The 26,685-nt window shown below is 46.6% G+C and overlaps 1 protein-coding gene across 13 annotated transcripts in view; it reads right to left on the bottom strand.

Moving 5' to 3' along the window:
- Positions 1-26,685, bottom strand: part of PPP2R2D (protein phosphatase 2 regulatory subunit Bdelta) — a 52,348-nt gene that overhangs the window by 9,962 nt on the left and 15,701 nt on the right. The window contains exons 3-9 of one of the 13 annotated variants that reach the window (XM_063782289.1): positions 12,292-12,389; positions 11,841-11,953; positions 8,663-8,985; positions 6,800-6,965; positions 6,304-6,416; positions 2,830-3,007; positions 1,506-1,670 (exon numbers count right to left, since the gene is read on the bottom strand). In XM_063782289.1, the coding sequence (XP_063638359.1) occupies positions 1,506-1,670; positions 2,830-3,007; positions 6,304-6,416; positions 6,800-6,965; positions 8,663-8,863 (823 nt within the window). In that variant the 5' untranslated portion in view covers positions 8,864-8,985; positions 11,841-11,953; positions 12,292-12,389. Of the gene's footprint in view, positions 1-1,505; positions 1,671-2,829; positions 3,008-3,222; positions 3,357-3,539; positions 3,564-5,898; positions 6,045-6,303; positions 6,417-6,799; positions 6,966-8,662; positions 9,019-11,840; positions 11,954-12,291; positions 12,390-26,685 lie in introns of those variants that run through there. The other 12 variants (XM_063782290.1, XM_063782286.1, XM_016919634.4 and 9 more) reach the window with 12 other exon arrangements.

Below are 26,685 nucleotides of genomic sequence, written 5' to 3'. Positions count from 1 at the left end.
ATTTTAACCACCAAGACGGTCCCGCCGGTCCAAGCCAGCCAGCCAAGGTTTGTCTCCAATACTGAATATACTCAAGCTCTACTGTGACAAAACTGGATTCCTATTTTCAGAAAGATCCTCCCGCCTCAACCTCCAGGGTAGCTGGGACCACAGGTGAGCACCACTGCACCTGGCTTGTGCTTCCTTGACCTGAAGCTGCTTTAGGTTTTTTCTCTTTTTTCTTGATGTAGGAGCCTGTGTTTGTCGGCTTAGCATCTGAAATTAACTTGAAGCCAGCTGTGCCGACACCAAGCATTTACTCAAATAAATCACTCTGATGACAAATAGAACTGGAATCTGAAATTATTTACTCAAGAATTTTATGCTTAAGATACAGGCCAAATGCTACGAAACACTCATCCTCATCACAGGAATTCTAGTAGAAATACAAATTCTTAAAAACACACTCAACCTCAGGAAAGAGAACAGGCGAAAAGGCTGCTGCACACGGTCCGTGGGCACATTCCACCGAGGCACTGGGGGCGCCGCTGCACATGAGCAGCGGCTCAGTCTGGTGGGATTGACTGGCGGCTTCCCCATCAGAGGAAGTCACTGGACATGTGTCTAACCTGCTGGCACTGGAGGAAGGGTCAGCAATGTTTCAGGACACTGGGACACGCTGACTACAGTGCTCTATAAAGTCAAGCCCATTCTTTATGGCTAAAAATAAAAACAAAAGCAGAACCTCCCTCACCTAAAAGGAGCTTGAAAGCTCACTGGATTGAAATGCTAGACTTTCAGCTAAGGGAAGTGGCTTCCAATCCAGCCAAGCTCAACATGAACAGGAGCTCATTCCAACAGCTGGGAATGGCCTCCTGTGTGCTGGCGGCCTCAGCCCAGGTCTCACGCACAGAGGCAGAGGCAACGGGTGGCTCTTGGCGGGACTCAGTGCTGGCAGCCTCTGAGGAGACACCCAGGCTCTGGGCAGAAGTGACCCCGCTTCTCGGTGGTGCCAAAAGCACACTCACCCTACAGCCATAAGCCTGTGGGAAGCATGACCTCGAGTTCCACTTATTAGCAGCAGCCTCTGACACAGCCACACTCGGACGGCCCCAGCAAAGGAGGGCTCCCCAGTTGTGCAAAGGCACTTGGGGAACAGGAAGAACTCTCTAAGTCTTTGGAGTGTCTGAAGAACAAGTGGCTCTAAATGAGATGCTTTAAAAGACGCCAGGCGTGACCGGGTGCGGTGACTCACACCTGTAATCCCAGCACTTTGGGAGGCCGAGGTAGGGGGATCACCTGAGGTCAGACCAGTCTGGTCAACATGGTGAAACCCTGTCTGTACTAAAAATACAAAAACTAGCTGGGCGTGGTGGCACCTGCCTGTGGTCCCAGCTACTCGGGAGGCCGAGGCAGAAGACTTGCTGGAACCCGGGAGGCGGAGCTTGCCGTGAGCCGAGACTGTGTCACTGCACCGCAGCCTGGGTGACAGAGCCAGACTCCATCTCAACAACAGACGCACTTACACTTGGAGTGTCTGTCGCACAGGGCCGAGGAGCGCATGTCACACAGGCGGATGGTCCCTTTGCTACTGCTGTAGACGAACACGTTGCACTGGTGCGGGTGGAACTCGGCTGCGGTGATGACTTCGGTCAGCTCCTCCATGTTAGCAGGCTTGATGTCCACGATGTCTGGGAGCGCATGGTTAAGGCACAGTGCTCAGCTCAGCTGGTTGTTAATTAGTCTACATTCAGTCACGCGAAATAGGACGCCAAATAATCCACGCAGTGAGGTTTAAGGGATTAGCTATTAAGAAGGCCGGTTACACATCCCGAATTCCAAAGGAGCGCCTGGTAAGGGGATTGGGATGAGCACACTCAGACTACAGCAACGCCCCGGCCCAGGGGGAGACACAGACAAGCGAACACCGCTTTCATCTTGCTGCTATTATTAATGTTATACAGAAAGCCCTTAATAGCAAGATAGTACATACTTAATCATATAAATAGGAAAACCAAGCTAGCACCATCTGTGCAAAATCCCACACTCCCATACGAAACTACAACACAAGAATGCCACCAAATTCCAAAAGATGCTGCTCTTCCTGACATGAAGAGCTTATTCTGTGTAGTTACAACAGATCCAACATAGCAGGCTGCCCTATACAGAAATCCTTCAACTGAAAAAAATAAGAAAGGGCAGAATTCAGCTGTGGGCCAATTCAGACTAGCAGGCCCAGTTTCACCCTTCAAGCTGAAACAACTAAGAAAACCAACATACGACATGGAACCCCAGCTCAAGCCGCTGGACAGCAGAGGGAGAACGGCAGGGACCCTGGAGAGGCTGCAGACGAAGCAAGCCCCATGCTCCCGGCTGCTGGCTGGAAAGGGGCCCATGTGAGGAGGGCTGGGGCCACCCAGACGGTGCACAGCCACGAAGAACACAGGTTCTCACTGGAAGTTGCTGCTCAGATGGGTGATTCAACACTGCTCTAACCTAAGCCAGTATTTTCTATTATTCATTAGCAAATTTAGAAAAAAAAAAAAAAAAAGAACACATAATGTGGGTTTTTCAAATGCAGCCTATTTAAAACTGCCTCTGATTAAACCAGGCAGGCAGTGGACTTCAGGTAATTCCCATTATACAGATAACTTTTTCCCAAAGGTAGAAAGAAATTTGTATTTTTAGGGACAAACATTTCAAATCACAGAGAACTTACATCCAGGCTGCTGTGCAGCGATGGTATTTACAAGACTAGACTCTGAGATACAGGTGTATAAAGGGACGAGAGAAATTACTATCTAAAGAGCACCCTCGGGAAGACGCCAGTGTCCCTCTGAGGAAGGATACTAAAGCTTCTATCTGTGATTTCTAAGTGCCATAAATTAATTCTCAGGTCATCTGCAGAAAGATATGTTTCATGATCACTATTTACTGAAATGGAATTTATATGATATGTGTGAGCATTTGCAAAAATTCGCCGTGGACTCGCTTCTACCATAAGATCCATGGGCTTCAATATTGGGACCTAAAAATGGAAGGAAATAGGAATTCAAAACAAAGATCACAGCAGCACATAATTAGAACACTTATAGTAGATAACGAAAGAGGACAAGTTTATATTCACGGCTAAGTAATAATTTTGTACAGGCAATACCCCCAAATAACCAATTAGCAGAGTTATGAAAATACGCTACAAAATGGAATACTGTCTATTCCAAGTCTTCCCCTTGCTTCCATTACCGAGGTTGACATGTTCCTGCTGAAGAGAAGATCAGCTGGCAGGGTAACAAACTGCCCAGGCACCGAGGCCTGCGGCTCCCTCTCGGGTGTGTCCTCCAGTGGCCACACTGAGGCGCTGGACAGCAAAGTCCTCCTGGGTGGCTCAGCTGCGCCCCTCCCTTTGTCCTCTCCTTGCAGCTAGATGCACACACCTCTTCTCACTGCACTAGGACTATGCTTCTCGGTGCAAACCCCACAAACCTCCACTGGCTCCAGGTACTGGCAGGGTGCACAGCAGGGTGCTGGGGAGCTGAGGATATTCCATTTCTTGGTCTGGGGCTGGCTACATGGGCATGTGCACCCTACAAACATTCATGGAGCTGGTCACTTATAGGGCAGATGTCTTATCTGCAGGTATGTATTATATATTACACTTCACTTGAGGTTAAAACAAAAAGTAGAAGGTACCTCCCCCGCCCCCATCTCTGTGTTGAGTGCTGTGGTCAGGGAGGCTTCCTAGGGAAGCCCAATTCGCACAGAAATAGAAAGGACAGAGAGGAGTGGGCGCTGGCTGCAGGCCGCCTATGGTCAGAGGTGAGAGCTCAGGCGTGAGGAATAGCATCACACATGAAAAAAGGAAAAAGGCCTGTGTCTCACTAACATCCAGCTGGAAGAAAAACATAAGCTTTAAAATCAAAACAAAAAATTAATGATAGTATTTTTTGTTATTCTTGTAATTAGAAACCAAAAGGGAGAGCCTTGAAAGCTTAGGGGAAAAAGAATCTCTCAACTGAGTCTTGTCTGGCCGAATTCTGTAAAAAATCAACTTGGAAAAGTGTGTGTAGTGAGGCTTCCCTCATTTTAACCCAGTTAGTGCTGACCACACCCTTGGATTCTCTAGAGCAAGAAGAGTCAGTTCTACCAAGTTCAGGCTTAAAAACACACACCTACCCCAATCCTCTAACAAATTTCCCATTAATCAGAACATATGATAGCTGCAATACTTACAAAGATTCCTTCTTTTATTGAAAAAATTTTAATTTGCATATAAAATAATTTGCTTTCATTTTTAGAGATGGGGTCTGGCTATGTTGCCCAGGCTGGTCTTTGAACTCCTGGGCTCAAGTGATCCTCCCATCTCAGTCTCCCAAAGTGCTGGGATTACAGGTATGAGCCACCATACCTGGCCAAGATTTCTTCTTTTAATTATATCCCTTTTCTGGCACTAAAATAATTTAAGAGCAAAAATTTAAAAATAGCAACATTTCTGACTCTTACCCAGTTAGGCTCAGATACATAAATAGCCCACTCTGAACTGTTAGAGAAGTAAGATCTCTAATACCGACCTAAGTCAATGTACAGAATTACCTGTCTGTGGTCTCTTCCCCATGCAACAACTAATGAAATAACTAGACTTCTCAAACACCTTCGGTAGGGCCACCAATTATACCCGTTTTATTTAGGCTAAACCTACAAAAGCAGCCTTGAATAAAACCAAGACTGGGCCTAGTAAAGGCCTACTGTTCTCCCAAAAGGAGCACGTGAGCTGATGGGTTGTGGCAGGGTCTGATCAGGAGGAACAGGGGTTTCTGAGGGTGGGGTGTGCACAGGTAACTGAGTGGGAGGTGGTGTTGGCTGCAGAAGAGATGGACAAGGCTGGAGGGAGTCAAGTGCCCACCCTCGGGGGTCCCATCACACTTCTACTTTAGGATCAGCAGTTTCATGATGATGGAACTGCACAACTCGTGTTACTGTCACTAAAAGTGATTTACACTAATTCAGGGGTGCAAAGGCGGCAGCACTGTGTATCAGACATCACCAACATTTTGGATCAAAACATCTTGGTTCAAATTAGGACCCTATAAACTAGATTTTCAGCAAATGCCACAGCCTTTCTCGCTTTGATGAACTCATAGGAAATACGGTGATAACATCGATGTGAGAAGTCTGAGGACACTCCTCCTGAGGAATGCACGACCCCAGGTGTGGCCACCCCACACGGCAAAGCTGGAGAAATGGCATCAGAACAGACCCAACATCACTCCCAGAGGCACATGTGTTAGGGAAAGGCTTCTGCGGTACAGCGTCCTCTGTAGCACTCTCCAAGACTAATGTGGAATGGGCTCACTCACTCAGTCTTCACTTGATAAACAATAGTGTAAAAGGGGCTGAAATCTCATTAAAAACCAACCAAACCACCCAACTCAACCACCCACCCCCCGCAACCAAACCACCCAACCACCCAAACAACCAACGGTTTTCAAATCTAGGAACGGCACCCCCTTGGGACCAGGCAGAGTTTCCTTCCAGGGGACACACCTCTGCACAGGTGCTGGTTTCTCACCAAGACACACCTGGGCTCGAGCCCAGTTTGCCGGACACCCTTCACCATGTTCCATCTAATTGAAGACAACATCAGTGGTGCGTAGCACCAGGCCAATTATAAGACATTGAGGTTTTGAGTTTTAGCCGGTTTCATAAATGTTAAAATATGAAAAAATTTAGGCATCAGAATTGATGAAATATGATCATTTCATACTGCATGATGAGGGGGTAAGGGGGTACCAACAATGGAGCAAATAATTTAACAATTAAAAAAGTAATGATGCTCATGGGTGGACAGGTGAAGAGTTCTGAACCATCAGCATCTGCCTAAGCCAACCCCAAAGAAATTCCACGAGAACATCCTGAATGTACCTTGTGGCCCACAGCTCATCTTTCGATCTGCAACCTGTGCTATTTCACCTGTGAAGTGTTCTGAATTTCATCTGAACTTCCACCTCCCAGGTGCTGCTCTGAACCTTCTGAGAGAAGGGTGGTTGGTATGTCCACAAAGATTTCTGCTGTAGAATTAAATATGAGTTTTCCCCTTAGTATTGCTGTGTTTCCTAAGGACCACATGTGACTTTCTGCCTTTGTGGAAACAGGAGAAAGACCTTGCTTTTAAACACACACACGAGTGCAAACGACTTTCAGGAATCACGAGGCAGACCTCACAGCAGACCTCACAGTACTCCACTGCGCAGCACTCTCCAGACAGCAGACTGAAACGTTTATTCTTAATTTCTGAACAGCATTGGATAAAGCAAAGGCAACGTGTACCCGTAGCGCCGTGATCCTAAATGGGTCTCGAAGTCTTCCATCTTCGTCTTTCAGGTTATAACCTTCTGCTCTTTTATCTCGTTCACTTATTTTCCATAATTTTATAGTTTTATCTGAAAATAAAAACCTCATTCTCCATATGAAAAGAAAAACTATAACATGCATCACTACTGTTTGAGTACTGGTATTAGAAAGCGGTGCGGTCCTATATTGGGTTATAAGCTATGGGGTCTCTGAACATGAATATTTCCAATTGGAGGTGTTTTGTACAATAAAGAAAGATGTGGAGACGTCCAGAGTAACAGCATCATAAAGTGCACGTGTGGTTTTTGTTGCATACTTTGAATTTTCAACCTATCACTTGCTACCCTAGATAACTTACCCTCCCCCCAAAATTTAAAGCAGGAATAACTTCTAAAATAAAAAGGAATCTACACACACAGAAAATTAAAAATAAAAAACTAAATCAAACAGCCACTTAGAACACAATTCTTACCATTTGTAGACAGTAGAAAATGAGCAGCATTCTGTTGTGGTAACCACCTAATTTTATTAATTTTTTCCTCAATTTCTAGACTTTTCAAATAGTCAAACTCCGGTTCATGACTTTGAAAGGTGCTGTAAACATTATATTCTCCCCTAGAATGAGGACGGCTTTTATTCTGCAAGGAAACATGAGAGCTGTTTTAACGAACAAAGCACAGTGCAGAGAAAATTTCAGTACTATAAATTTGAATATCAAATGACCATACATATTTTTTAAAGCTAAAAAATCCTGGCTCAAAAAAATCTCAGATGAAACTCAGGGGAAAAAAACAAAAAAGAACGAACTTGATTTCCGACTCTTCGACTCCACTTCTAGGTATGCATCTGGAGCAGGTCTGCCGAATGCAGCCTGCCGTATTTTCTGGAGCGGGTCTTCCAAATGCAGCCTGCCGTGTTTTCTGGAGCAGGTCTGCCGAAGGCAGCCTGCCGTGTTTTCTGGAGCAGGTCTGCCGAATTCAGCCTGTCGAATGCAGCCTGCCGTATTTTCTGGAGCAGGTCTGCCGAATGCAGCCTGCCGTATTTTCTGGAGCGGGTCTGCCGAATGCAGCCTGCCGTATTTTCTGGAGCGGGTCTGCCGAATGCAGCCTGCCGTATTTTCTGGAGCAGGTCTGCCGAATGCAGCCTGCCGTATTTTCTGGAGCAGGTCTGCCGAATGCAGCCTGTCGAATGTAGCCTGCCGTATTTTCTGGAGCAGGTCTGCCAAATGCAGCCTGCCGTGTTTTCTGGAGCAGGTCTGCCGAATGCAGCCTGCCGTATTTTCTGGAGCAGGTCTGCCGAATGCAGCCTGCCGTATTTTCTGGAGCAGGTCTGCCGAATTCAGCCTGTCGAATGCAGCCTGCCGTGTTTTCTGGAGCAGGTCTGCCGAATGCAGCCTGCCGTATTTTCTGGAGCAGGTCTGCTGAATGTAGCCTGCCGTATTTAAGGCAAGTGTTAGTGGAACACAGTCAGGCCCATGTGTGCACATACTGTCTCTGGCTGCTTCTGCACCATCTGGGTAGAGGTGAGTGGTTGTGAAAAGGCCGCATGAGCTACAGAGGCAAAAATGTTTGCAATCTGGCCCTGGAGAGAAAGTGTCTGCTGAGTCTGCTCTAGAGGAGAGCCAGCACGGGCCTGAGGAGCGTGACACAGCGATGTGGCAGCTCCAACACAGTGGTAGTGAACCAGACGCCACACATATGCTAACCAGAGGCGAAGGGCAACAGTAAGCCACAAGGCCATGCAGGGACCACCACGAAGCCGCTGAGATAAATGAGCCAGCACAGACAACCGCACAGTGCTGCGCAAGTGAAGCAGGCTGCACAGGTGCCCAGAGTGAGGTGCTGCTTACGTACGTACAGAACAAGTCTGTTACAGAAGTGGAGAAACATGCTTGGGAAAACATATGCCATCTTCAAAATCATGAGCAACTCTGGGAAGTTAGAGGGAGAGTGAAAAAGACCGGGAGGAAAGTAGCAGGCTGAAATGGGGAGGGGACAACAGGAGCTTCATCTGTATCCCGAGCATTCTCCTTCCTTTGATGAAGGGATAACCTCTGGGTGGTGGGTTTGCAGGTACATCTATATTAACCTCTGAATCTTCTGTATGCCCTAAGTGAAATTTTCTATTAAGTATTAAATATTTCATAATTCAAAATCAAGGACGCCAGTACTTTCATTCTTGCTCTATAACCAATATCTAATCTCTTAGGTGTTGAACACTTTAGTACATATGCTAAAGGAATGGAACTAAGCGAACTTTCAAGTCTAAACAGATGTTCCTGGATATTTCCAATCTGATCAAGTATCAGGAGAAGACATCCCAAGAAGCTACCCACACCCGCACTGCTGCAGAGTCCGATGTGCAGGGCATTCCTTCCACCGAAGCCTCCACGGGCAGAAGCTGAGCGCCTCGCCTGCCCCGCATCGCTGCACTGAGTCTGACGTGCAGGGCATTCCTTCCACCGAAGCCTCCACGGGCAGGAGCTGAGTGCCTCGCCTGCCCCTGTCCGCCGCACTGAGTCTGACGGGCAGGGCATTCCTGCATTCCTTCAACCGAAGCCTCCACGGGCAGGAGCTGAGCGCCTCGCCGCTGACTGCCCCGCGTGTGCTGCATGGGGCAGATGTTGAAACTGTTCTCCTTTGACCCTCTCCTACCACTCTACAAAAAAGCACAGCCCCTCAACAGACAGTTCTATTTCAAGGGAGAAAAGTGGAACCAAATTATTTAAAAAGAAAAATCTGTATAACTAAATTAGTCCTATGCCCAAGACATTCATCTACTAAAAAAAAAACAGCGGAATAGAAGCAAAAAAATAAAATGTCCAAGTCAAAGTGCTGCCTGCACTGCCCTGGCCTTTCTCCTAAGAGCCAGAACAAGAATGGTCCCTAGGCTGCAGGCTTGTCTCTCTGCCATGAACGGGTTCCAACTCCCATCACAGTCACCCCAAACCCAAGCAACCCCTCAGCCTTCTCCAACACTCCGAGATCTCCTGGAGTGCCGCTCTGCTAGGAGAGAATTCTAAAGGAAGCCTCACGGGGACACGGGCAGGAGAGCAGGGGAGTAACACACAGGAAGAGGAGGAGGAAGCGAGCACCTTCTCTTTTTGGACGTGCTGATTTCTGATTTCACCCGATTCCTGGCGGCTAGAGCTGAGCCTGGAGGGCAGTGGACCGCACAGCCACACCCATACATTCTGTGGGCCTTAGTTTTATTGGCTGGGCTTTCCTGTAAGACTTAATCTGCACAGAAAAGTAAGAAAAGCTTGAAACTCAAGGTGCTGACTATGCTTCCTACCTCGTCTTCTGCACAGCCAGAGCTTCCCAACGGGCCTCTATGGACCTGACTCCTGAATCTCAGGCCCTGCACCTTCCACAATCTGGTGCTCACTCACTAGCCTTCCGAATCCTCCACGCTCCTTCGATACTAAGACGCACATGTGGACGCCTGTGAACCTTGCTGCAGCTTCTAACTGGGAGCTGGGGTCGCTTGATGGGCAGCAGCTTCACCCTCTTGGCGGCTGCAACACCATCTGCGGCCTCTGGCCATGGATGAACACGTGCACTGCCGCCCTTACCCACAGACACACTCAAGTCCACAGGGAAAGGCACATGGGGCAACCAGCCAAATGCTCTAAAAATGGATGGACCATGAAAGCCTTTCAGACGTTAACCGAAATATGAAGAAAAAGAAAAAAAGCTGCCTGGGGTTTATCAAGTTGCAGTTGGCTGAACAACTTTAGTAGGGACTTGCTCCTGTGTAAATCTGTCACTCACATAACATCTTCATACATCTTAAAAAAGCACTTAACACTCTATAATACCCAATATATTTTAGAACGAGATGCTTGACTTTTATCATGGTCTGTTTTATATTTGAGACTATTATTATTTAGGTTAAGCAACGATTCACAAAAACAAGAGAAATTCCATTTTCTAACCTAAAATCTGTTAGGCAGGGATGAGGCATCTTCCCTAAGGCTATCGCTACAATGACAGACTTTTTAAATAAGCTAAAAGTGAAGTCTTGCATTAAGATAGCCATGACTCAACAATTTGTTAAAAAATCCTCCTGCTGGCCAGGCGTGGTGGCCCATGCCTGTAATCCCAGCACTTTGGGAGGCCGAGGTGGGCGGATCACCTGAGGTCAGGAGTTCAAGACCAACCTGGCCAACGGTGAAACCCCATCGCTACTAAAATACAAAAATTAGCTGGGCGTGGTGGTGCATGCCTGTAATCCCAGCGACTTGGGAGGCTGAGGCAGGGAGAACCACTTAAACCCGGGAGACAGAGGTTGCAGTGAGCCAAGATCACGCCATTGCACTCCAGCCCGGGTGACAGAGCAGGACTCCATCTCAAAAAAACGAAACTCCTCCTGCTTTAAAAGTAACATTTAAACACCACAACCCACTTTTACTTCTGTTGAGAAAGGTAAGGTGTATGGTTCTTTTTTTTTTTTTGAGATGAAGTCTCACTCTTGTTGCCCAGGCTGGAGTGCAATGGCACGATCTTGGCTCACTGCAACCTCCGCCTCCTGGGTTCAAGCGATTCTCCTGCCTCAGCCTCCCAAGTAGCTGGGATTACAGGCATGTGCCACCACACCCGGCTAATTTTGTATTTTTCATAGAGACAGGGTTTCTCCATGTTGGTCAGGCTAGTCTTGAACTTCCAACCTCAGGTGATCAGCCCACCTCGGCCTCCCAAAGTGCTGGGATTACAGGCGTGAGCCACTGCGCCTGGCCAAGGTATATGGTTCTTAAGTAGCACTGTGTGATATTCTACTTCTGAGATAAAAATGCAAAATTATAAATGTATCAAACTGTGAAGAAATATTAACAATATACTTATTATTCACAAAAGGATTTCTTACCATCCCAAATCAGAGAAAACAGGATTTAAAAAAATCTTTAACTACCTGGACATAATCAAAATAAAGCTGCAACAGGTATGTTTTGATAATGAAATTGGTTAGCACCTGTCAATTTTCCTCATGTGGCCCAGGGACAGTCCTCCTCCAGGCTCCCCTTCCTGGGGGGCAGGGCCAGCACTTCCTGTGTACAGATCTGCAGAGAGGGGAACCAGGGCCCACCAACCTCTAAACCAAAGTTCGTCACACAAATTTAGAGACCAGACTTTGGAGATGATAAACTGTCCCTTTCATCTGTTAGGAAACTCAGAGACAGGAAGGGCAAGGGACTGTATTTATAAGGAAAAGGCAGGACAAATATTTCAGACCCCAGGCTTAGCTGCACAGAGCCAGGGTTCTTGCCAGGAATCCCTGACTACCAAATCATGATCTCGCTTCCTTTATCACTGCTCATTAGGACCTCTGAGGAGGCTCAACAGAAAGAAGAGGGAGGGGGCTGGCAAGGCATCAGTGAAAAGGAAGTGCCCTGACCGGGAAGCCAGTGCTTGCTTATGAGCTGTGGGCTCCTCCAAGGCCCACACTCTGAAGGTTCCCTTCCCTCCGGACAGGTGAAGCCTTCAAGGGGGCATGGAGGAGTGAGTGCTGCTCACCTCTCCCTGAAGGGAAGAGAGAATTCACACCCCTGCCAGACTTCTCTGCAGGAAGTGCTGAGAAAGCTGCTCACACCTCATGGCAGGGCAGGACGGCGGGGCTGGGCCAGTACCTGCATAGGCGTATAAAGGGATTTTCAGAGAGAGCCGCGTGAGTTCTTATGGAATGAAAGCACATAAATGCACCTCACCACCACCCTGCATCCTTCATGGGGTCCCCAGCGGAATCTCCTCCCTACTCTGAAGACAAAGGCCTTGGAGACTTCACCGGGGCTCAGCAGCTGAGGCCAGAACTTAGATAATTTCTGAAAGGAGATTCTGTATGGCTAATGTGATGGAACTGAATCTTAATGAAATGAGACAATGAGAAAATAATTTTGCTTCCTCCCTTCTAAGTTATATGTGAAAGGTTGAATAATTGCATTTGATTTGTGGACTGAAAATTACTGACCTCTTGTTCACGCTGAAAAATAACAACTCTGCCGCCCTTGTCTCCTGTTGCAAGAAGATCTCCAGAGTAATTAAACTCAACGGTGGAAATGATGTCCGCTGTCAACAAAATACAGAAGCGATTTACCGGATGCGGTTTTGGGGAGGAGTCACAATACCAAAAAATTAATAAAAAGGAGCAAAAGGACGATAAATATATACAACTTTCTCCGAGACTAAAGCCAAACTGTCTTGGCAAACTTGTAATTACCAAGTGGCCACTTATTGGTTCTGGTGCAGAGAACCTGCCGGCACAGGTGAATGGGCGAGTTTTACTCCACCCCCATGCCTGGGCCCCTGGAGCACCAGGATTTATCTAGACTAGGTTGTCTTGATAAAAGGATAAAGGGTAGAAATTTAGAAAATTCATCTGTAAAAGAAAAAAACAGAGGAAAAAAATGGGTCCTGAAGAATGTTGCCTAATTTTATAATGCATACCTAATGTTAACTTTTAAAATAAATCTGATTCTTATACAATAGTAATAAAAATGTTGTAATATTCTATGCAATAACTTTTGTTGGCTTCTGTACAATGTAATATTCTAGACAGTAGAAGTTCCATGTCATTGTCTGGATACAGTTACCACCACTGATAATGATGACATCATTACCAAGTAAGACAACTGTCAGGGAGGCCTTGAGATCTCTGACAGCATAACAAAGACCCCAGACACCAGCTCAACAGAGGCCAAGACCCCGGGGCAGAAGGAACACCAACACTAAGCAGTGAGAAAGTCCTCAGGTGTCCTGAGGCTAACCCTTCGGGTTGGGAAGGGAGTGTCTGGATTTATGACCAACTATTAAATTAAAAAAAAAAAAAAATCCCAGGTCTGTGACTTGGACAAAGATTTTCTGTTTTCAGGGGGAGTTCCATGACAGACTCTGGAGGAGGCTGGCTTCTCCGCAGTGCTGCTGTGTCGCGTGCGGACTGAGGACAAGGCCTGGCGTGGCCTCCCGAGGGGCCATCAGAGCTTGTCCTATGGCCACAGTGGGACTCCTCGCCTTACCCTGCAGTGTGGGGGAGTCTCAGGAACAGCTAGAACACTACAAGCTCGCCTCCCTGCTGGGCACCAACTCAAGGGCTCGCAGTGACCTGGGCACACCCAGGGCCCACGGTATGTTTATAGTAGGAAGTAAAAAAACAACTAAATGGCTATTGTAAACAACCTACTTACTAAGAAGAAATGGGCCCTAAAGCTGAAGTGACTCAAACAGCTCCCTCCAAAAGTGGCTAGAATGCAATTCTGACAGGTCTGCAAAGGTGTTTTAATCGTGTTAGTGAAGGATTTCCACCAACATCTACACAGCAAGCTCCCGCGGCTGGCACTGTTTGCTGGCCTCACACGGGAATCCCTGGCCTGGGAGTTCTTTCTTTTCAAAATCTTCAGACTTTGGAAGAAGGATTAGGTTGTTTCTTAGAAGCGTCACTATTAAATTACTGAAAATAACCTAACTTGCTTAAACGAAACTAAAATATTATGTATTGGATTAAAAAGGTCTAAATCTATGTCATTTATACCCAGAGGGTGTATAAAATTACATAATTAATGGTATTCTAGCTCTGTCAGTGATTTTCAAACTTAATTATAATGGACTGAGTCTTTTAAAAGAGAAACTCCTGTAACTGTCAGTGCTGGGAAGTTTCATTAAGCTACACAAACACGCGTGAACCTAAAATTAGAAACACTGCAGTGCTCAATCTCTAAACCCAAACTAAATACACAAAATTACAAAACCAACAACGTTTAAATTATCAACATCAAATTAATCTGATGGAGACAGTTTTTAAAAACCAGACTGATGCTGAAGGCATAAATATGGTACTAAAGGCACCAAGTTAGGTTTTTTTTTTTTTTTTTTTTTTTTGAGACAGGCTGGAGTACAGTGGCGCGATCTTGGCTCACCGCAACCTCCATCTCCAGGGTGCAAGTGATTCTCATGTCTCAGCCTCCTGAGTCGCCGGGATTACAGGTGTGCGCCACCACACCCAGCTAATTTTTGTATTTTTAGTAGAGACAGGGTTTTGCCATGTTGACCAGAATTGTCTCGAATTCCTGGCCTCACGTCATCAGCCCGCTTCAGTCTCAAGTGATCAACTTGCCTCAGCTTCCCAAAGTGAGTTAGGTATTTTAAACTACCATAAACTTCACCATGGCTGCGTTCTGCCTCCATTTCCCTGCTGGGGTAGGGGAGCGCTTCTGCCCATGGTACAGCCTGGCACCTCCTGGCCATCCCATGGAGACATCGGGTCTCTTCTCGGCCAGACAGGCCCCACTGCCATGTCACACTCCACCTGCCGTGGCACTGCTGCCAGCTGGCTGTCTGGCTGTGCAATCCTCATTCAACATCCGGGTCCCATCAAATCCGCAAAGTGTCCGCAGCCACCCCGAGTCCTCTCAGACCTCCCGCCGAACACGGTGGGCCATGCGTGTGTGTTCATCTCCTTTACCCTCCCACCCCCGCCCAGGTGTCAGAAGAAAGCAGAAAAAGCATCTATGTGAGCAGCTTTAACAAACGTGGGGGCAGCAAGGGGCTGGCACAGAGATGCAGAAAGTCTTCACAGAGCTGCTTGGTCCCCAGGTCGCCCCCCATTCACCCTGCCAGGTGGGAGCACACAGTTTCTTGTTCCTCAGACACTGGCTACCGGCCGCCATCCCCAGGGGTGCCCTCCGAAATACTCCAGCCCTGGGGAAAGGGCCTCAATATTCAAGCATTTGGGTTTTACAAGGACATGGCCAACCACAGTGAAGCTGCCAGCTGAAAAGCCCACGCCCTCAGAAACAGCAGCCTCGCTACACTCCGAAATAGAAACCAACAGCCACGACCTGCAGAGCCTCAAGAAGTCACCAAAACAAAGATGGGTGGGGCCAGGCGCAGTGGCTCATGCCTGTAATCCCAGCACTTTGGGAGGCCGAGGCGGGTGGATCACCTGAGGTCAGGAGTTCGAGACCAGCCTGGCCAACATGGCAAAGCCCCATCTCTACTAAAAATACAAAAATCAGCCAGGCATGGTGGTGTGTATCTATAATCACAGCTACTCGGGAGGCTGAGGCAGGAGAATCGCTTGAACCAGGGAGGTGGGGATTGCAGGGAGCTGAGATCACGCCACTGCACTCCAGCCTGGGCAACAAAGCAAGATTCCATCTCAGTAAAAAATAACAAAAAAACAAAAACAAGGATGGAATCTGAACAAAGAGAGACGGGAAAGCCTGATTCATGTTCTGGAAATCTGCTGACTACTACCAGCCGCTACAGTACCAGGGTTTGGCTGAGCGCTTACTAGGAGCCAGGTGCTATCCTAACCACGCACAAGCCCTGTACTAACGTAGCCAGGCCTCTAAGAGCCCCAGGAAGCAGGGCTATCATCATCCCCGCCTGATGGAGGGGAGAGGAGAGGGATGCTGGAAGTGGGACCCTGCGTGCTCGAGGTGGCAAGCCCCTGCGGGTGAGTGGGGCAGGACACCTGGGCTGGTCTCAGCCAGGACACCCAGTGGGGCCCCCAGGAGAGGAAGAATATACTAAAGGAGGAAAGAGGAGGAGAAAGTGCCATGTGAAATCCAAAGGGCAACAGTAATCTTCAAAACCTTCAGATCTCCTCCAAAGGGCAGAGTGGAAAGAAAGACATGGATGACAGGAAGGATAAGACAATCAGAGGATCAGTTTCGGTGGCCCACCTCCCAGCTGACGAGTTCTAGAAACACAACAGAGAAAGCAAGGGAGAAGCATCCAAGGCCCCGTTCCCAGGCTCAGAGGCCCCGCATGGCTGATGGCAGACCCAGGCCGCGCACATCTCAACACCAGGGATAAAAAGGAGATTCTAAAAATTTCCAGAGCAAATGAACAGGTCACATGCGGAGAGGAAGGGAGTCAGATGGCATCACACAGGTTGCAGGAAACATGGTGGATGAAACCTCAAACCACCCTCAAAATTCTGGGAGAAAACAATTTTCAACCTGAAATGCTAGACCTAGTCAAGTTTTCAATCAAATCTGAGGGAGGAGTAAAAATGTTTTCGAATATGCAAAGAGCCAAAACAAACAAATGCTTTCTCAGGAAACTGCTGCGAGAGGCAATTTGGCAAAATGAGAGAAAAAGCCAAGAGAAGGAAGATGATGGATCTGACTTCCAAAAAATGGTGAGGAGAATCTCAGGACATGAGCCAGGCGGCCAGCAGGCCTCAGAGTGGCCGTTCAGGCCAGAGAGACTGGTCTGGGGACAAGAAGAGCTGAGAGCTGATCTGATGTGTTGGTATTTGATAGACCTGTTGAAGTGTTTGCTAAAAAAAAAATGCACTAAAGACACAGATAACTAAGCATATGAGAAAATCAGGCAATTAGACCCAGGAAAGTGAAAACTTGTGTGAAAAAGAAAAGGCACAGTTCAGTAATACACAATATTTACCTGTTAACGGAATACTTATGTAACAAAAACTTGCAATAGATCTCTTTCAACCTCTTTTTTTGCGGGGAGTGGGGATACACGTGGGCTGAAGGTGGTATCAGTAAAAGGCGGAATCATCGGTTGCCATACAGGAGGTTGGCACTGACGGTTCGAAACCACGGAATGAAAAGTGAGCAGTCCCAGCACGGGAGTTACAACCGGGGCGGCCTCAGGTGGCAAGAGAGGAGGGGCAGGTGACGAGGAATGAGGTCCCAGGTTTAAAGGACATTCGGGTGCTATGAGGAAGCAGACTCAGGAGCTGTGGATGGGGAAGGGGAAACGGAGTCAGTGGGATCTGTAAAACATGCCCTAGAAGTCAGGACCATGTGCCCCAGGGAGAGTCAGCTGCCGGTGGTGGCGGGGAGGGAGGCACGGAGCACAGCCGGGAGCTGCTGTGAGAATGGAGAGGGCAGGTGTGGCGGGCAGAGCACAGCCCCTCAGGCTGCACTGTTTCCATGAGGCATGAGGGAGGGTCACCTGCTAGGAGTGAAAGAGAGGACACGGGCGATGTGGAGAGCCTATGGCGGAAGTCCCCTCAGAAGAGAGAAGAGTGACGAGTCTTGAGAAATGCAGGCCTGCCTCCCAGTACCCACGCCCACTTCACACCTGAGGCCAGCAGCTTATCTTTTTAAGCTGCTCCTACATCTGAGTGGCTCTAAACCAAGCACTGCGTGGGTGGCCTCAAGACAACACAAAGCCCGTCTTCACACGGCTTACGCTTTAGTGAACGAAACACTAAGGGCAACACCAGACCACCCAGCACAGTTCCCACGATGGCATTTCCAGCCTGCCCATTCCCATGATAACATTTCCAGCCTGCCCAGCGGCTGGGAGGAGGCAGAGGCTCAGAGGATCAGGAGGGGGCGCCTGAGCAGGGCCACTCTGCGGGAAGCACAGGAGACAGAAATCCAAGGGGGTGCCTGAAACCAAGATTTCCGAGGTAGTACAGGGGGCAATGACAAGGCCGTCTGGGGTCATCAGCCTGCAGGAGATCCAGAAACTGCATCTGGAGAGAAACACAACGAAGGCAGACAAACAACTCCAGGAGTGAGTTCTGGGGTTGAGGACAGAGGCGCCTGTTGTATTATTATTCTACTTTTCTTTTATACGTACATCATTTCTAACTACTTCCTTTAACTGGTATGTCAAATATGAATGCATCAGATCAGCTCTCAGCTCTTCTTGTCCCGAGAGACAATGTCTCCTGATCCGTCTGACCCGTCTCCCCTGCCTGGACGGCCATTTGGAGGCCTGCTGGCTGCATGGCTCATATCCTGAGACTTTTCCTAACTTAATAGTTTTTGAAAACCCACTAGGTTTTTCAAAACAAAATAAAAATGTGACTATTTCACTTCTCTACTTCTCTGGATCTTCACTGCCGCCAGCCTCCGCCCACGGCACCCACCACCTCTGCTGGAGGGTTGCCGCAGCCTTCAAGGGGTTCCCCCATTTCCTCTCCTAAGCCTCAGAGCCCAATGTCCAGAAAGCAGCAGGAGGAAGCTCTCGAAAAGCATAAAGATAACATTACCAGCCTGAAAAAACCCGGTCAATACCCAAGTACCACAATCAGTCTATTACCAAAAAAGATACAGTACTTAAAACGCATCACCTAAAATTACTGAGTCATTGTCAAAACAAAAGGGATCCCTGACAGACATGATGTGAAAGTTTCCCACAGGTCCTCTTCGGCTAGTTCTGGACTGGGTCATTTAAACACACTTCCTGGCACATAACCACAGACCAGGTGCTGCTCGCGAGACCACTGCCCCTTCCTGATGGTCTCCACCTGGCCACCAGGAACTGAGGTGGCCTAGCAGCCCAGGAGGTGGTTATAAGGAAAACTAGCGCCCTACCGGAGGCACTAGCAAATCGGACCCTAGGCTAGTAGGCAGATGAACTGGTGTCCACCCTCCCTAGCTGTCAGGGAAGGGTCAGTACAAGCCACCCTGCAATGTCACACTCACACACCAGCTGAAATGAGACTGACTTTTCCAGATATCCACGGCAGCTCTCGTAGACAGCTCCTGGAGCAAACATGGGTACAGCAACTCTGAAAACCATCGGACAATATCCAATAAAGGCGAAACATGCATATCCCGTGACCCAGAAACTCCACTCCAGACACAGAGCCCCCAGAACTACATATGTGCATCACTGAACCACTTACGAGAATGTTCACAGCACGTTCACAAAAGAATCAACTCAAATGTCCATCAAGAGTAGAAAAGATGCATAAACTGTGGCATATTCATACAACAGAACATCACACAGCAATGAAAACAAATGACCATCGCGTAACACCCCAGGTTATTTACAGAAAGCCAAACACTGCAGAGGACTTAGGGTGCAATTCCACTTATACCACATTCAAGAACGGGGTGTCCGATGTGCGATGCCAGCTGGGGTAGGAGCTCCCCCGGAGGGAGGGAGGGCCTGGCGTCCTGGCAACGTGCTCCTAGTGGGGCTGGGTATTTACTGGGGGTCTTTGCTGGGCGACAGTCAGTACTGCATATCTGGGACCTGTGCCCTCTGCAGGTATTCCATTCTGCAGCAAACAACATCCCGCTGACTTCAGGCCCAAGCAGCTATCCGTCTTCACTCGGACTCTCACCGCCGCCAAGCTCTGGGCCTCCTGTACTCCAACCCGCGCACCCGTCCGACCCGCGCACCCGCCCTCTCTGAAGGCTCCATTCATCCTCTTAGTCTGAAACTTGCAATCCCTGACAGCAGCTTCTCCCAGGCCCTCTCCATGGGGGCTCTCTGTTGTCTCACACCCCACTCCCTGGGGGGAGAGTTTCTCCTTCCTTCATTTGATGCTCCCAGACCACGGCTCCTCCCTCCTCAAAATGACTGTCTCACACCTCTCCTCTCTCCTCAAACTTCCAGCACCCCAGCCACTCACCCCACTTCCCATGAATGAATCTGCTTATTTCATGAAAAACAGAAGAACCCAAAAGAGAACAGCCATAATCTCCCCGTCAAAGACACCCCCTGCAGTGGAAGAAGCCACTGCTTCCAGCAGAGGCCACCTGGAGCGGGACGACACAAGCTAGGCAGCTCTTTGGACTCGTGGTCACCACACCCTCTCCTCCCAGTCCTTCATGCACTCGCTGTAGCCAGCGCTCTGCTACCCTGACTCGGCAAGTTCACCCATTTCAACGCACCCCTACTCTGGCAACGAGTTCGTTTCCTACCATTACCCACCCAATCACTTCTCTCCTCTACACGCTGGGCAGAGGCGAGGTGCCGGGCAAGGCCATTTGTTTCCTGCTCTGCGGCACCTGGCAGAGCTGTGTGCATACTGCAGGGACTCAAACGATGACACGCAACAGTCAAAAAACACATCCAGCCAGAGAGTTTTCGGAAATCACAACTCCTTCACATAAAACTTCTCTGAGAAGAATTTAGTACATATGCAGAAAGAGGAGTAGAGCTGCTCTCCAAGGATGCAGAGTTTACCGAGGCTGCCAGGCGGTGAGCTCAGCAACAGGGCACTCTGGATACGACAAACTGACAGACAAGAAAAGTGGGAAATTGTCTACCTTTTTTAATGTTTTGTGGAGCCAGGGTCTCACTATGTTGTCCAGGCTGGTCACGAACTCCTGGGCTCAAGCGATCCTCCTGCCTCAGCCTCCCAGAGTACTGAATTACAGGCGTGAGCCACTGCGCTCAGCTGGAAGTAAGAAATTTTCTACAAGCAGACACAGACGCACACGCACACACATATACACATATTTCTGTGTCTTTTCAAAGAAGCTCACCCAAAGGCAAAAAGTCCATTCTGTTCAAAAACCAGACATAAACTAATAGAAGTGAATTATAAGCCTCTACCATATATTAAAAAAATGGAAAACTATTTATGTCCGAGACCCAGTAAGACTCTAGAGACACTATAATCTAAAAGCATCCAAAATTGAGTTTATCCGAATTACTGATAGAGGCAGGAGACAGCCAAATGCAATACATAGGCAAACAGGGAAAGGACCCAAGGGAATCTCTGCCCCGCCCAGGTCATTGTGCACAGGGTGGGGGAGGTCGCCTAACCATGCCCACATTGAAAAATCCCGTCCCTTAACACATGCCCAGTAAGGGAAATAAATCAACATGGAGTGGCTCAGACTAAGGGCCTGTGTGTGCGCTGAAGAACGGGGCGGAGCCACTAGGAATATGCACCTTATGCTGGGGAGGGGCCTGGCTTCTTCAACCTCTGTGTGGTGGCCTCGTATTCAATTTGTGAGGGGGAAACCTGCTTGGAGAATCCCTCTCTTTGCTGAGAGCTTTCCTTTTGCTTAATAAATTCTGCCTCCTCACCCTTCAATGTATCCGCATGCCTAATTTTTCCTGGTTGCAAGACAAGAAGCTGAATTTAGCTGAACTAAGGAGCAAAAAAAATCTTGCATCATTATGACTAGACTGGATAAAATGTGACAAAATAGAAAATTCTGCATACTACTTTCTAGTCACTTAAGCACTAAAAAAAAGTTTGTGGCAAATTATTCTAAAATACAGAAGTCAGAAAGAACTAAAAATTTCTCTGCTACAGGAACAAACAATATTTTTGAAATATGAGAAGTATACCATATCCTAGGAATGCAAGGTTGGTTTAACATACAAAAACAAATCAATGTAATACACCATACTAATAACATTAAAGGACAAAGACCACATGGTCATCTCAATAAATGCAGATAAAGCATTTAACAAATCCAACACCTTTTCATGATAAAAACACTCAACCAACTAAGAATAAAATGCAACTTCCTCAACTTGACAAAGAGTACCTAAAAAACCACAGCTAACATCACACTTCACGATGAGTCTGAAGGCTTTTCCCCTAAAATCAGGAACAAGACAAGGATGTTTGATTTGCTAACTTCTAGTAAACATTCTACTGGAAATTCTAGCTGGGGCGGTTAAGCAAAGAAAATAAATAAAAGGCATCCAGATTAAAAAGGAATAACATATCTCTATTCACAGATGGCATTATATTGTATACAGGAAATCCTAAGGAATCCACAAACACAAAACCTATCAGAGCTAATAAACAGGTTCAGCAAGGACACAGGATGCAAGGCCAATAAAGTCAACTGCATTTCTACACCTAGCAATGAAAAATTCAGAAATAAAAGCAAGAAAACAACTCTGTTTACAATATCATCAAAAAGAATAAATACTTAGGAATAAATGTAATCAAAGAATGACAAGATTTGTACATTGAAAACTGCAAAATACTGTAAAAAAAAATTAAAGACCTGAATATACAGAAAGTTATCCTGTGTCACGATTGGAAAACCTAAGAAAGTATCTCCAAAGTGTTCTACAATAGTCAAGGTATTAACCCTATTAAAATCCCAGCTGCATTTTTTTTTTTTTGCAAAAATTGCCAAACTAATTCTAGAATCATATGGAAGTGCAAGGGACTCAGAATAGCCAAAATGATCTTTAAAAAGAGCAGAGGAGGAAGACTGACACTTCCTGATTTCAAACCTTACCATAAAGCTATAGTAACCAAGACAGTATGGTATTGGCATGAGGACAGACATATAGACCAATGGATCAGAGGTCAGAGTCTAGAAGGACACTTACGGTCAACTGATTTTCAACAAGTGTACCAGGACAATTAATGGTAAAAGAATACTATTTCAACAATGATGCCAGGACATCTAAATATCCACATGCAAAAGAAAAAAGCTGAACCCTTAACACCACATATAAAAATTATATATAAATGTAATTAACTGCACATAAATTCTATATATAATTATATATCAACATGGATCAGAGACCTAAATGTAAGAGCTAAATGAATAAATCTTCACAATCTTGGATTAGACAGTGGTCTCTTACATATAATACCAAAAGCACAAACTTCTGAAAGAAAAAAATAAGGTGGACACCATCAAAATTAAAAATTCTTGTGCATCTAAGGACACCATCAAGAGACTGAAAACACAACTCATGGAATGGGAGGAATTGTTTGCAAATTATGTATCTGATAAGGGACTTGTATCCAGAATACCTGAAGAACTCTTACAACAATAAAAAGACAGGCCCGGGCACGGTGGCTAACACTGTAACCCCAGGAATTCAAGACCAGCCTGGGCAACACAGCAAGACCCAATCTCTATCAAAAATTTTTTAAAAGTTAGCCGGCTGTGGTGGTGTGTATCTGCAGTCCCAGCTACTTGGGAGGCTGAGGCAGGAGAATCGCTTGAGCCCAGGAGTTAACAGTGAGCTATGACAGCACCACTGCACTCTAGCCTGGTTGACAGAGCAAGACCCTGTCTCTAAAATAAATAAAATAAAAAGACAAGCCAATTGAAAATGTAATTTTCCAAAAATATATATATATAAATGTCCAAATAAGCACAGGAAATGCTCAACACCATTAATCACTAGGGAAATACAAATCAAAACCACCAGATACCAGTTCACAACTATTAGGATGGCTAAAATTAGACAGACAATAACAAGCGTAGGTGAAGAAAAACCGTTCATACATTGACGGCGGGATTATAAAATGTTGCAGCCACCTTGGGAAACTGTTCGGCAGTTCCACAAAAACATTAAACACAGTTGCCATATGACCAAGCTCCATTCCCAGGAATATACCCAAGAGCACAGAAAACACATGTCTATACAAAAACATGTACAAGAATTCCACAGGTGCATTTGAAAGAGCCAAAAACTAGGAACAACCCATCAACTAACATATAAACAAAAATGGAAAACTGACCAGGAAAGGAGGGAGGGACTGACGCATGCTGCAGGATACACCTTGACGGCATCACGCTGGGGAGAAGCAGCCGGGGAGCAGAGGGACACGTGGGCCATGACTCCATTTACATGACACGTGGAGAACAGGCAAATCCACAGAAACAAAGTAATCAGTGGTTACCAGAGGGCAGAGGGTGGAGGGAATGGGAGGGACTGCTAGTGGGTTTCTTTTAGGGGTGATGGAAAGGTTCTAGAATTATCCAATTCAGATGGCCACAAAACTGAATATTCATCCGCACACTTCACAAAGGATGAGCTCTGTGCTCAATGAATTACAGCTCAAAAGCTGTTGTAAGTAAAACTACCCCATAAAAACAAATGGATCAAGTCACTAAAAGGGCCTCACAACTTGTAACCATTCTCAAATACACTCTAAAAGTAGACTAAATTATTCCAAGTTTTAAAAATAACCAACAAACAAAAATCTGATATAAATTTGTTTTCCACAAATTACTAAATTCATTTTCCTATTTAAACCTAAAGGGACTTTGTTTTCTTTTTGGCTACTTTCCAATTTTTTTTAAGAAAAAAATTGACAGATAATGGCCGGGCGCAGTAGCTCATGCCTGTAATCCCAGCACTTTGAGAGGCCGAGGCGGGCGGATCACGAGGTCAGGAGTTCAAGACCAGCCTGGCCAACATAGTGAAACTCTACTAAAAATACAAAAAATTATCCAAGTGTGGTGGTGTGCACCTGTAATCCCAGCTACTCGGGGGACTGAGGCAGGAGAATCGTGTGCACCTGGGAGGCGGAGGCTGCAGTGAGCTGAGATCAAGCCACTGCACTCCAGCCCGGGTGACAGTGTGAGATTCTGTCTCAAAAAAAAAAAAAAAAAAAAAAAAATTGACAGATAAGTATGTATCATGTACAACATGATGTCTAAAGTATACATACATTGTGGAACAATTAAATTTAGCTAATTAACAAATGTATTAGCCCACATAACTCCTTTTTGTGATGAGGAATACTTAACATCCACTCTTTTTATTTCTCAAGAATACATCAGCATTAATAATAGTTACCTTACTGTAAATACAGCCACTTTAGTTCTCACAGTCATAGACATAAGTAAATGACATGAGAGAGAAACGGTCAATCTTTTATTGTGTTTTACTCGGAAAATTAGTATTTGCATCATGCTGTGATCATAAGTCTTGCTTTGTCTAACAAATTTCAGAAGACTTCAGAATTTGGCAACCATATTAAACCACTGCCGTTGAAGTCTATGAGAGGTAGGACCACTCTTTTCAAGGAAAATCTGATTTACTAAGAATATTCCAGGCTATTTCCCCCATGCCATGATGAAAAATGAGAACGCCTTTATCCAAAAAAAAAAGGCTGTCTGTCTGACTGAATATATTAACCTTTCTCTCAAACATACTAAGCAACTTGAATTACTCCTAGGCAATTTTATGCTCAATTTCATGCTTAGAAGTTATTTTTGCAAATAACTGTGTGAGCCATGGTAGACTCTGATTTACAGGCAAATCAAAAGCGCTTTATAACCACCACCGACAGGCCAGGGGCTCTGACACAATCACCAACATAGTCACTTTGGAAAATTAAAAATACACTCTCCCCAGCTGAGCAAAAATGGATTCCAGCCCACCTCCGCACACTGCAGCCAGTGAGTTCTATTTTTTAAACTCAAATCCGACCATGCTGTTTTGAATCCTCACTGCCCTTAGTAAAGACCAAAATGCTCATCTTACTCCCTTTGCTTTCACACCCCATTGCCCCAGCCTGTTCTTCTCCCGTGTCAAGTCCTCCCACCCTCTCTCCCCTTTGCAGGCTCCTCCCATCCCCCATCCCAGTCCAGGCCCATCCCTCATTTGCATCTGAGCTCAAGGGTTCCTTGTTCAGGGAAGTCTTTTGACTCCCAGAGCCCTCATCAAATGGCAACGGATGAACTCTTAACTGCTGAAGCCTTAGGACCCTGGGTGCGTGCGGCAGCACCTTTACTCATGGTGCCTTCTCAACTGCACCTGCAAAGTGAGGCTGCGACATTCTCCCGGTCACTCCCTGCACGTCAGCAAAGCCTCTCTGGCCTCTCCCCCGTGGCAGATCTAGACATGCAACAACAAATACAACTATCTTTAAGTATTTCAGAGTCAGTCAAACTAGCAAGAAGGCAGTGACAAGTATTTCCCTTGCCTATAGAGAAAAGATCATCACTCTGAGAGCTGGTATCAAAAGGGGAAAAGCACATCTCAAACTTTAGGAAATGATCTTTGAACCTAGCCCATCATATTAGCAAAACAAAGCTGCTAATGTTTCTCTCCCAATAACTTGTTCCTGAAATTCATCTTCTATTAACATTTATTAGAAACACGCACAACCCTGAGATTCCTGTTTTACTTTTTGTAAAGACAGGGTCTCGCTATGTTGCCCAGGCTGGAGCACAGTGGCGCAATCTTGGCTCACTGCAACCTCCTCCGCCTCCCGGGTTCAAGTGATTCTCCTGCCTCAGCCTACTGAGTAGCTGAGATTACAGGTATACACCACCGTGAGCAGCAAATTTTTGTATTTTTAGTAGCAACGGGGTTTCACCATGTTGGCCAGGCTGATCTCCAACTCCTGACCTCAGGTGATCCACTCACCTCAGCCTCCCAAAGTGCTGGGATTACAGGCATGAGATACTGTGCCCAGCAATAATTTTCTAAATAAACAAAAGTAGGTTAGAAACGTACCTCCTACTTCAAAAATCCACATCTAACTCTGCCATAAAAAGGAATGAAATTCTGACATATGCTACAATATGGCTGAGCCTTTGAAACATCATGTGTAGTGAAATAAGCCAGACACAAGTGGACAAACACTATGTCATTATGTCCTTCCACCCGGGTGAGGTCCCTACAAACACTGTGTCACTCCACCCACGTGAGGTCCCTACAAACACTGTGTCATTCCACCTGCCTGAGGTCCCTACAAACACTGTGTCACTCCACCCACGTCAGGTCCCTACAAACACTGTGTCATTCCACCCACGTCAGGTCCCTACAAACACTGTGTCATTCCACCCGCCTGAGGTCCCTACACTGTGTCATTCCACCCGCCTGAGATCCCTACAAACACTGTGTCATTCCACCCGCCTGAGGTCCCTACAAACACTGTGTCACTCCACCTGCCTGAGGTCCC

Source organism: Pan troglodytes, chromosome 8 (assembly GCF_028858775.2).
Source record: "Pan troglodytes isolate AG18354 chromosome 8, NHGRI_mPanTro3-v2.0_pri, whole genome shotgun sequence".
Taxonomy (NCBI): Eukaryota; Metazoa; Chordata; class Mammalia; order Primates; family Hominidae; genus Pan; species Pan troglodytes.
This window is presented reverse-complemented; position numbering and strand designations above follow the sequence as displayed.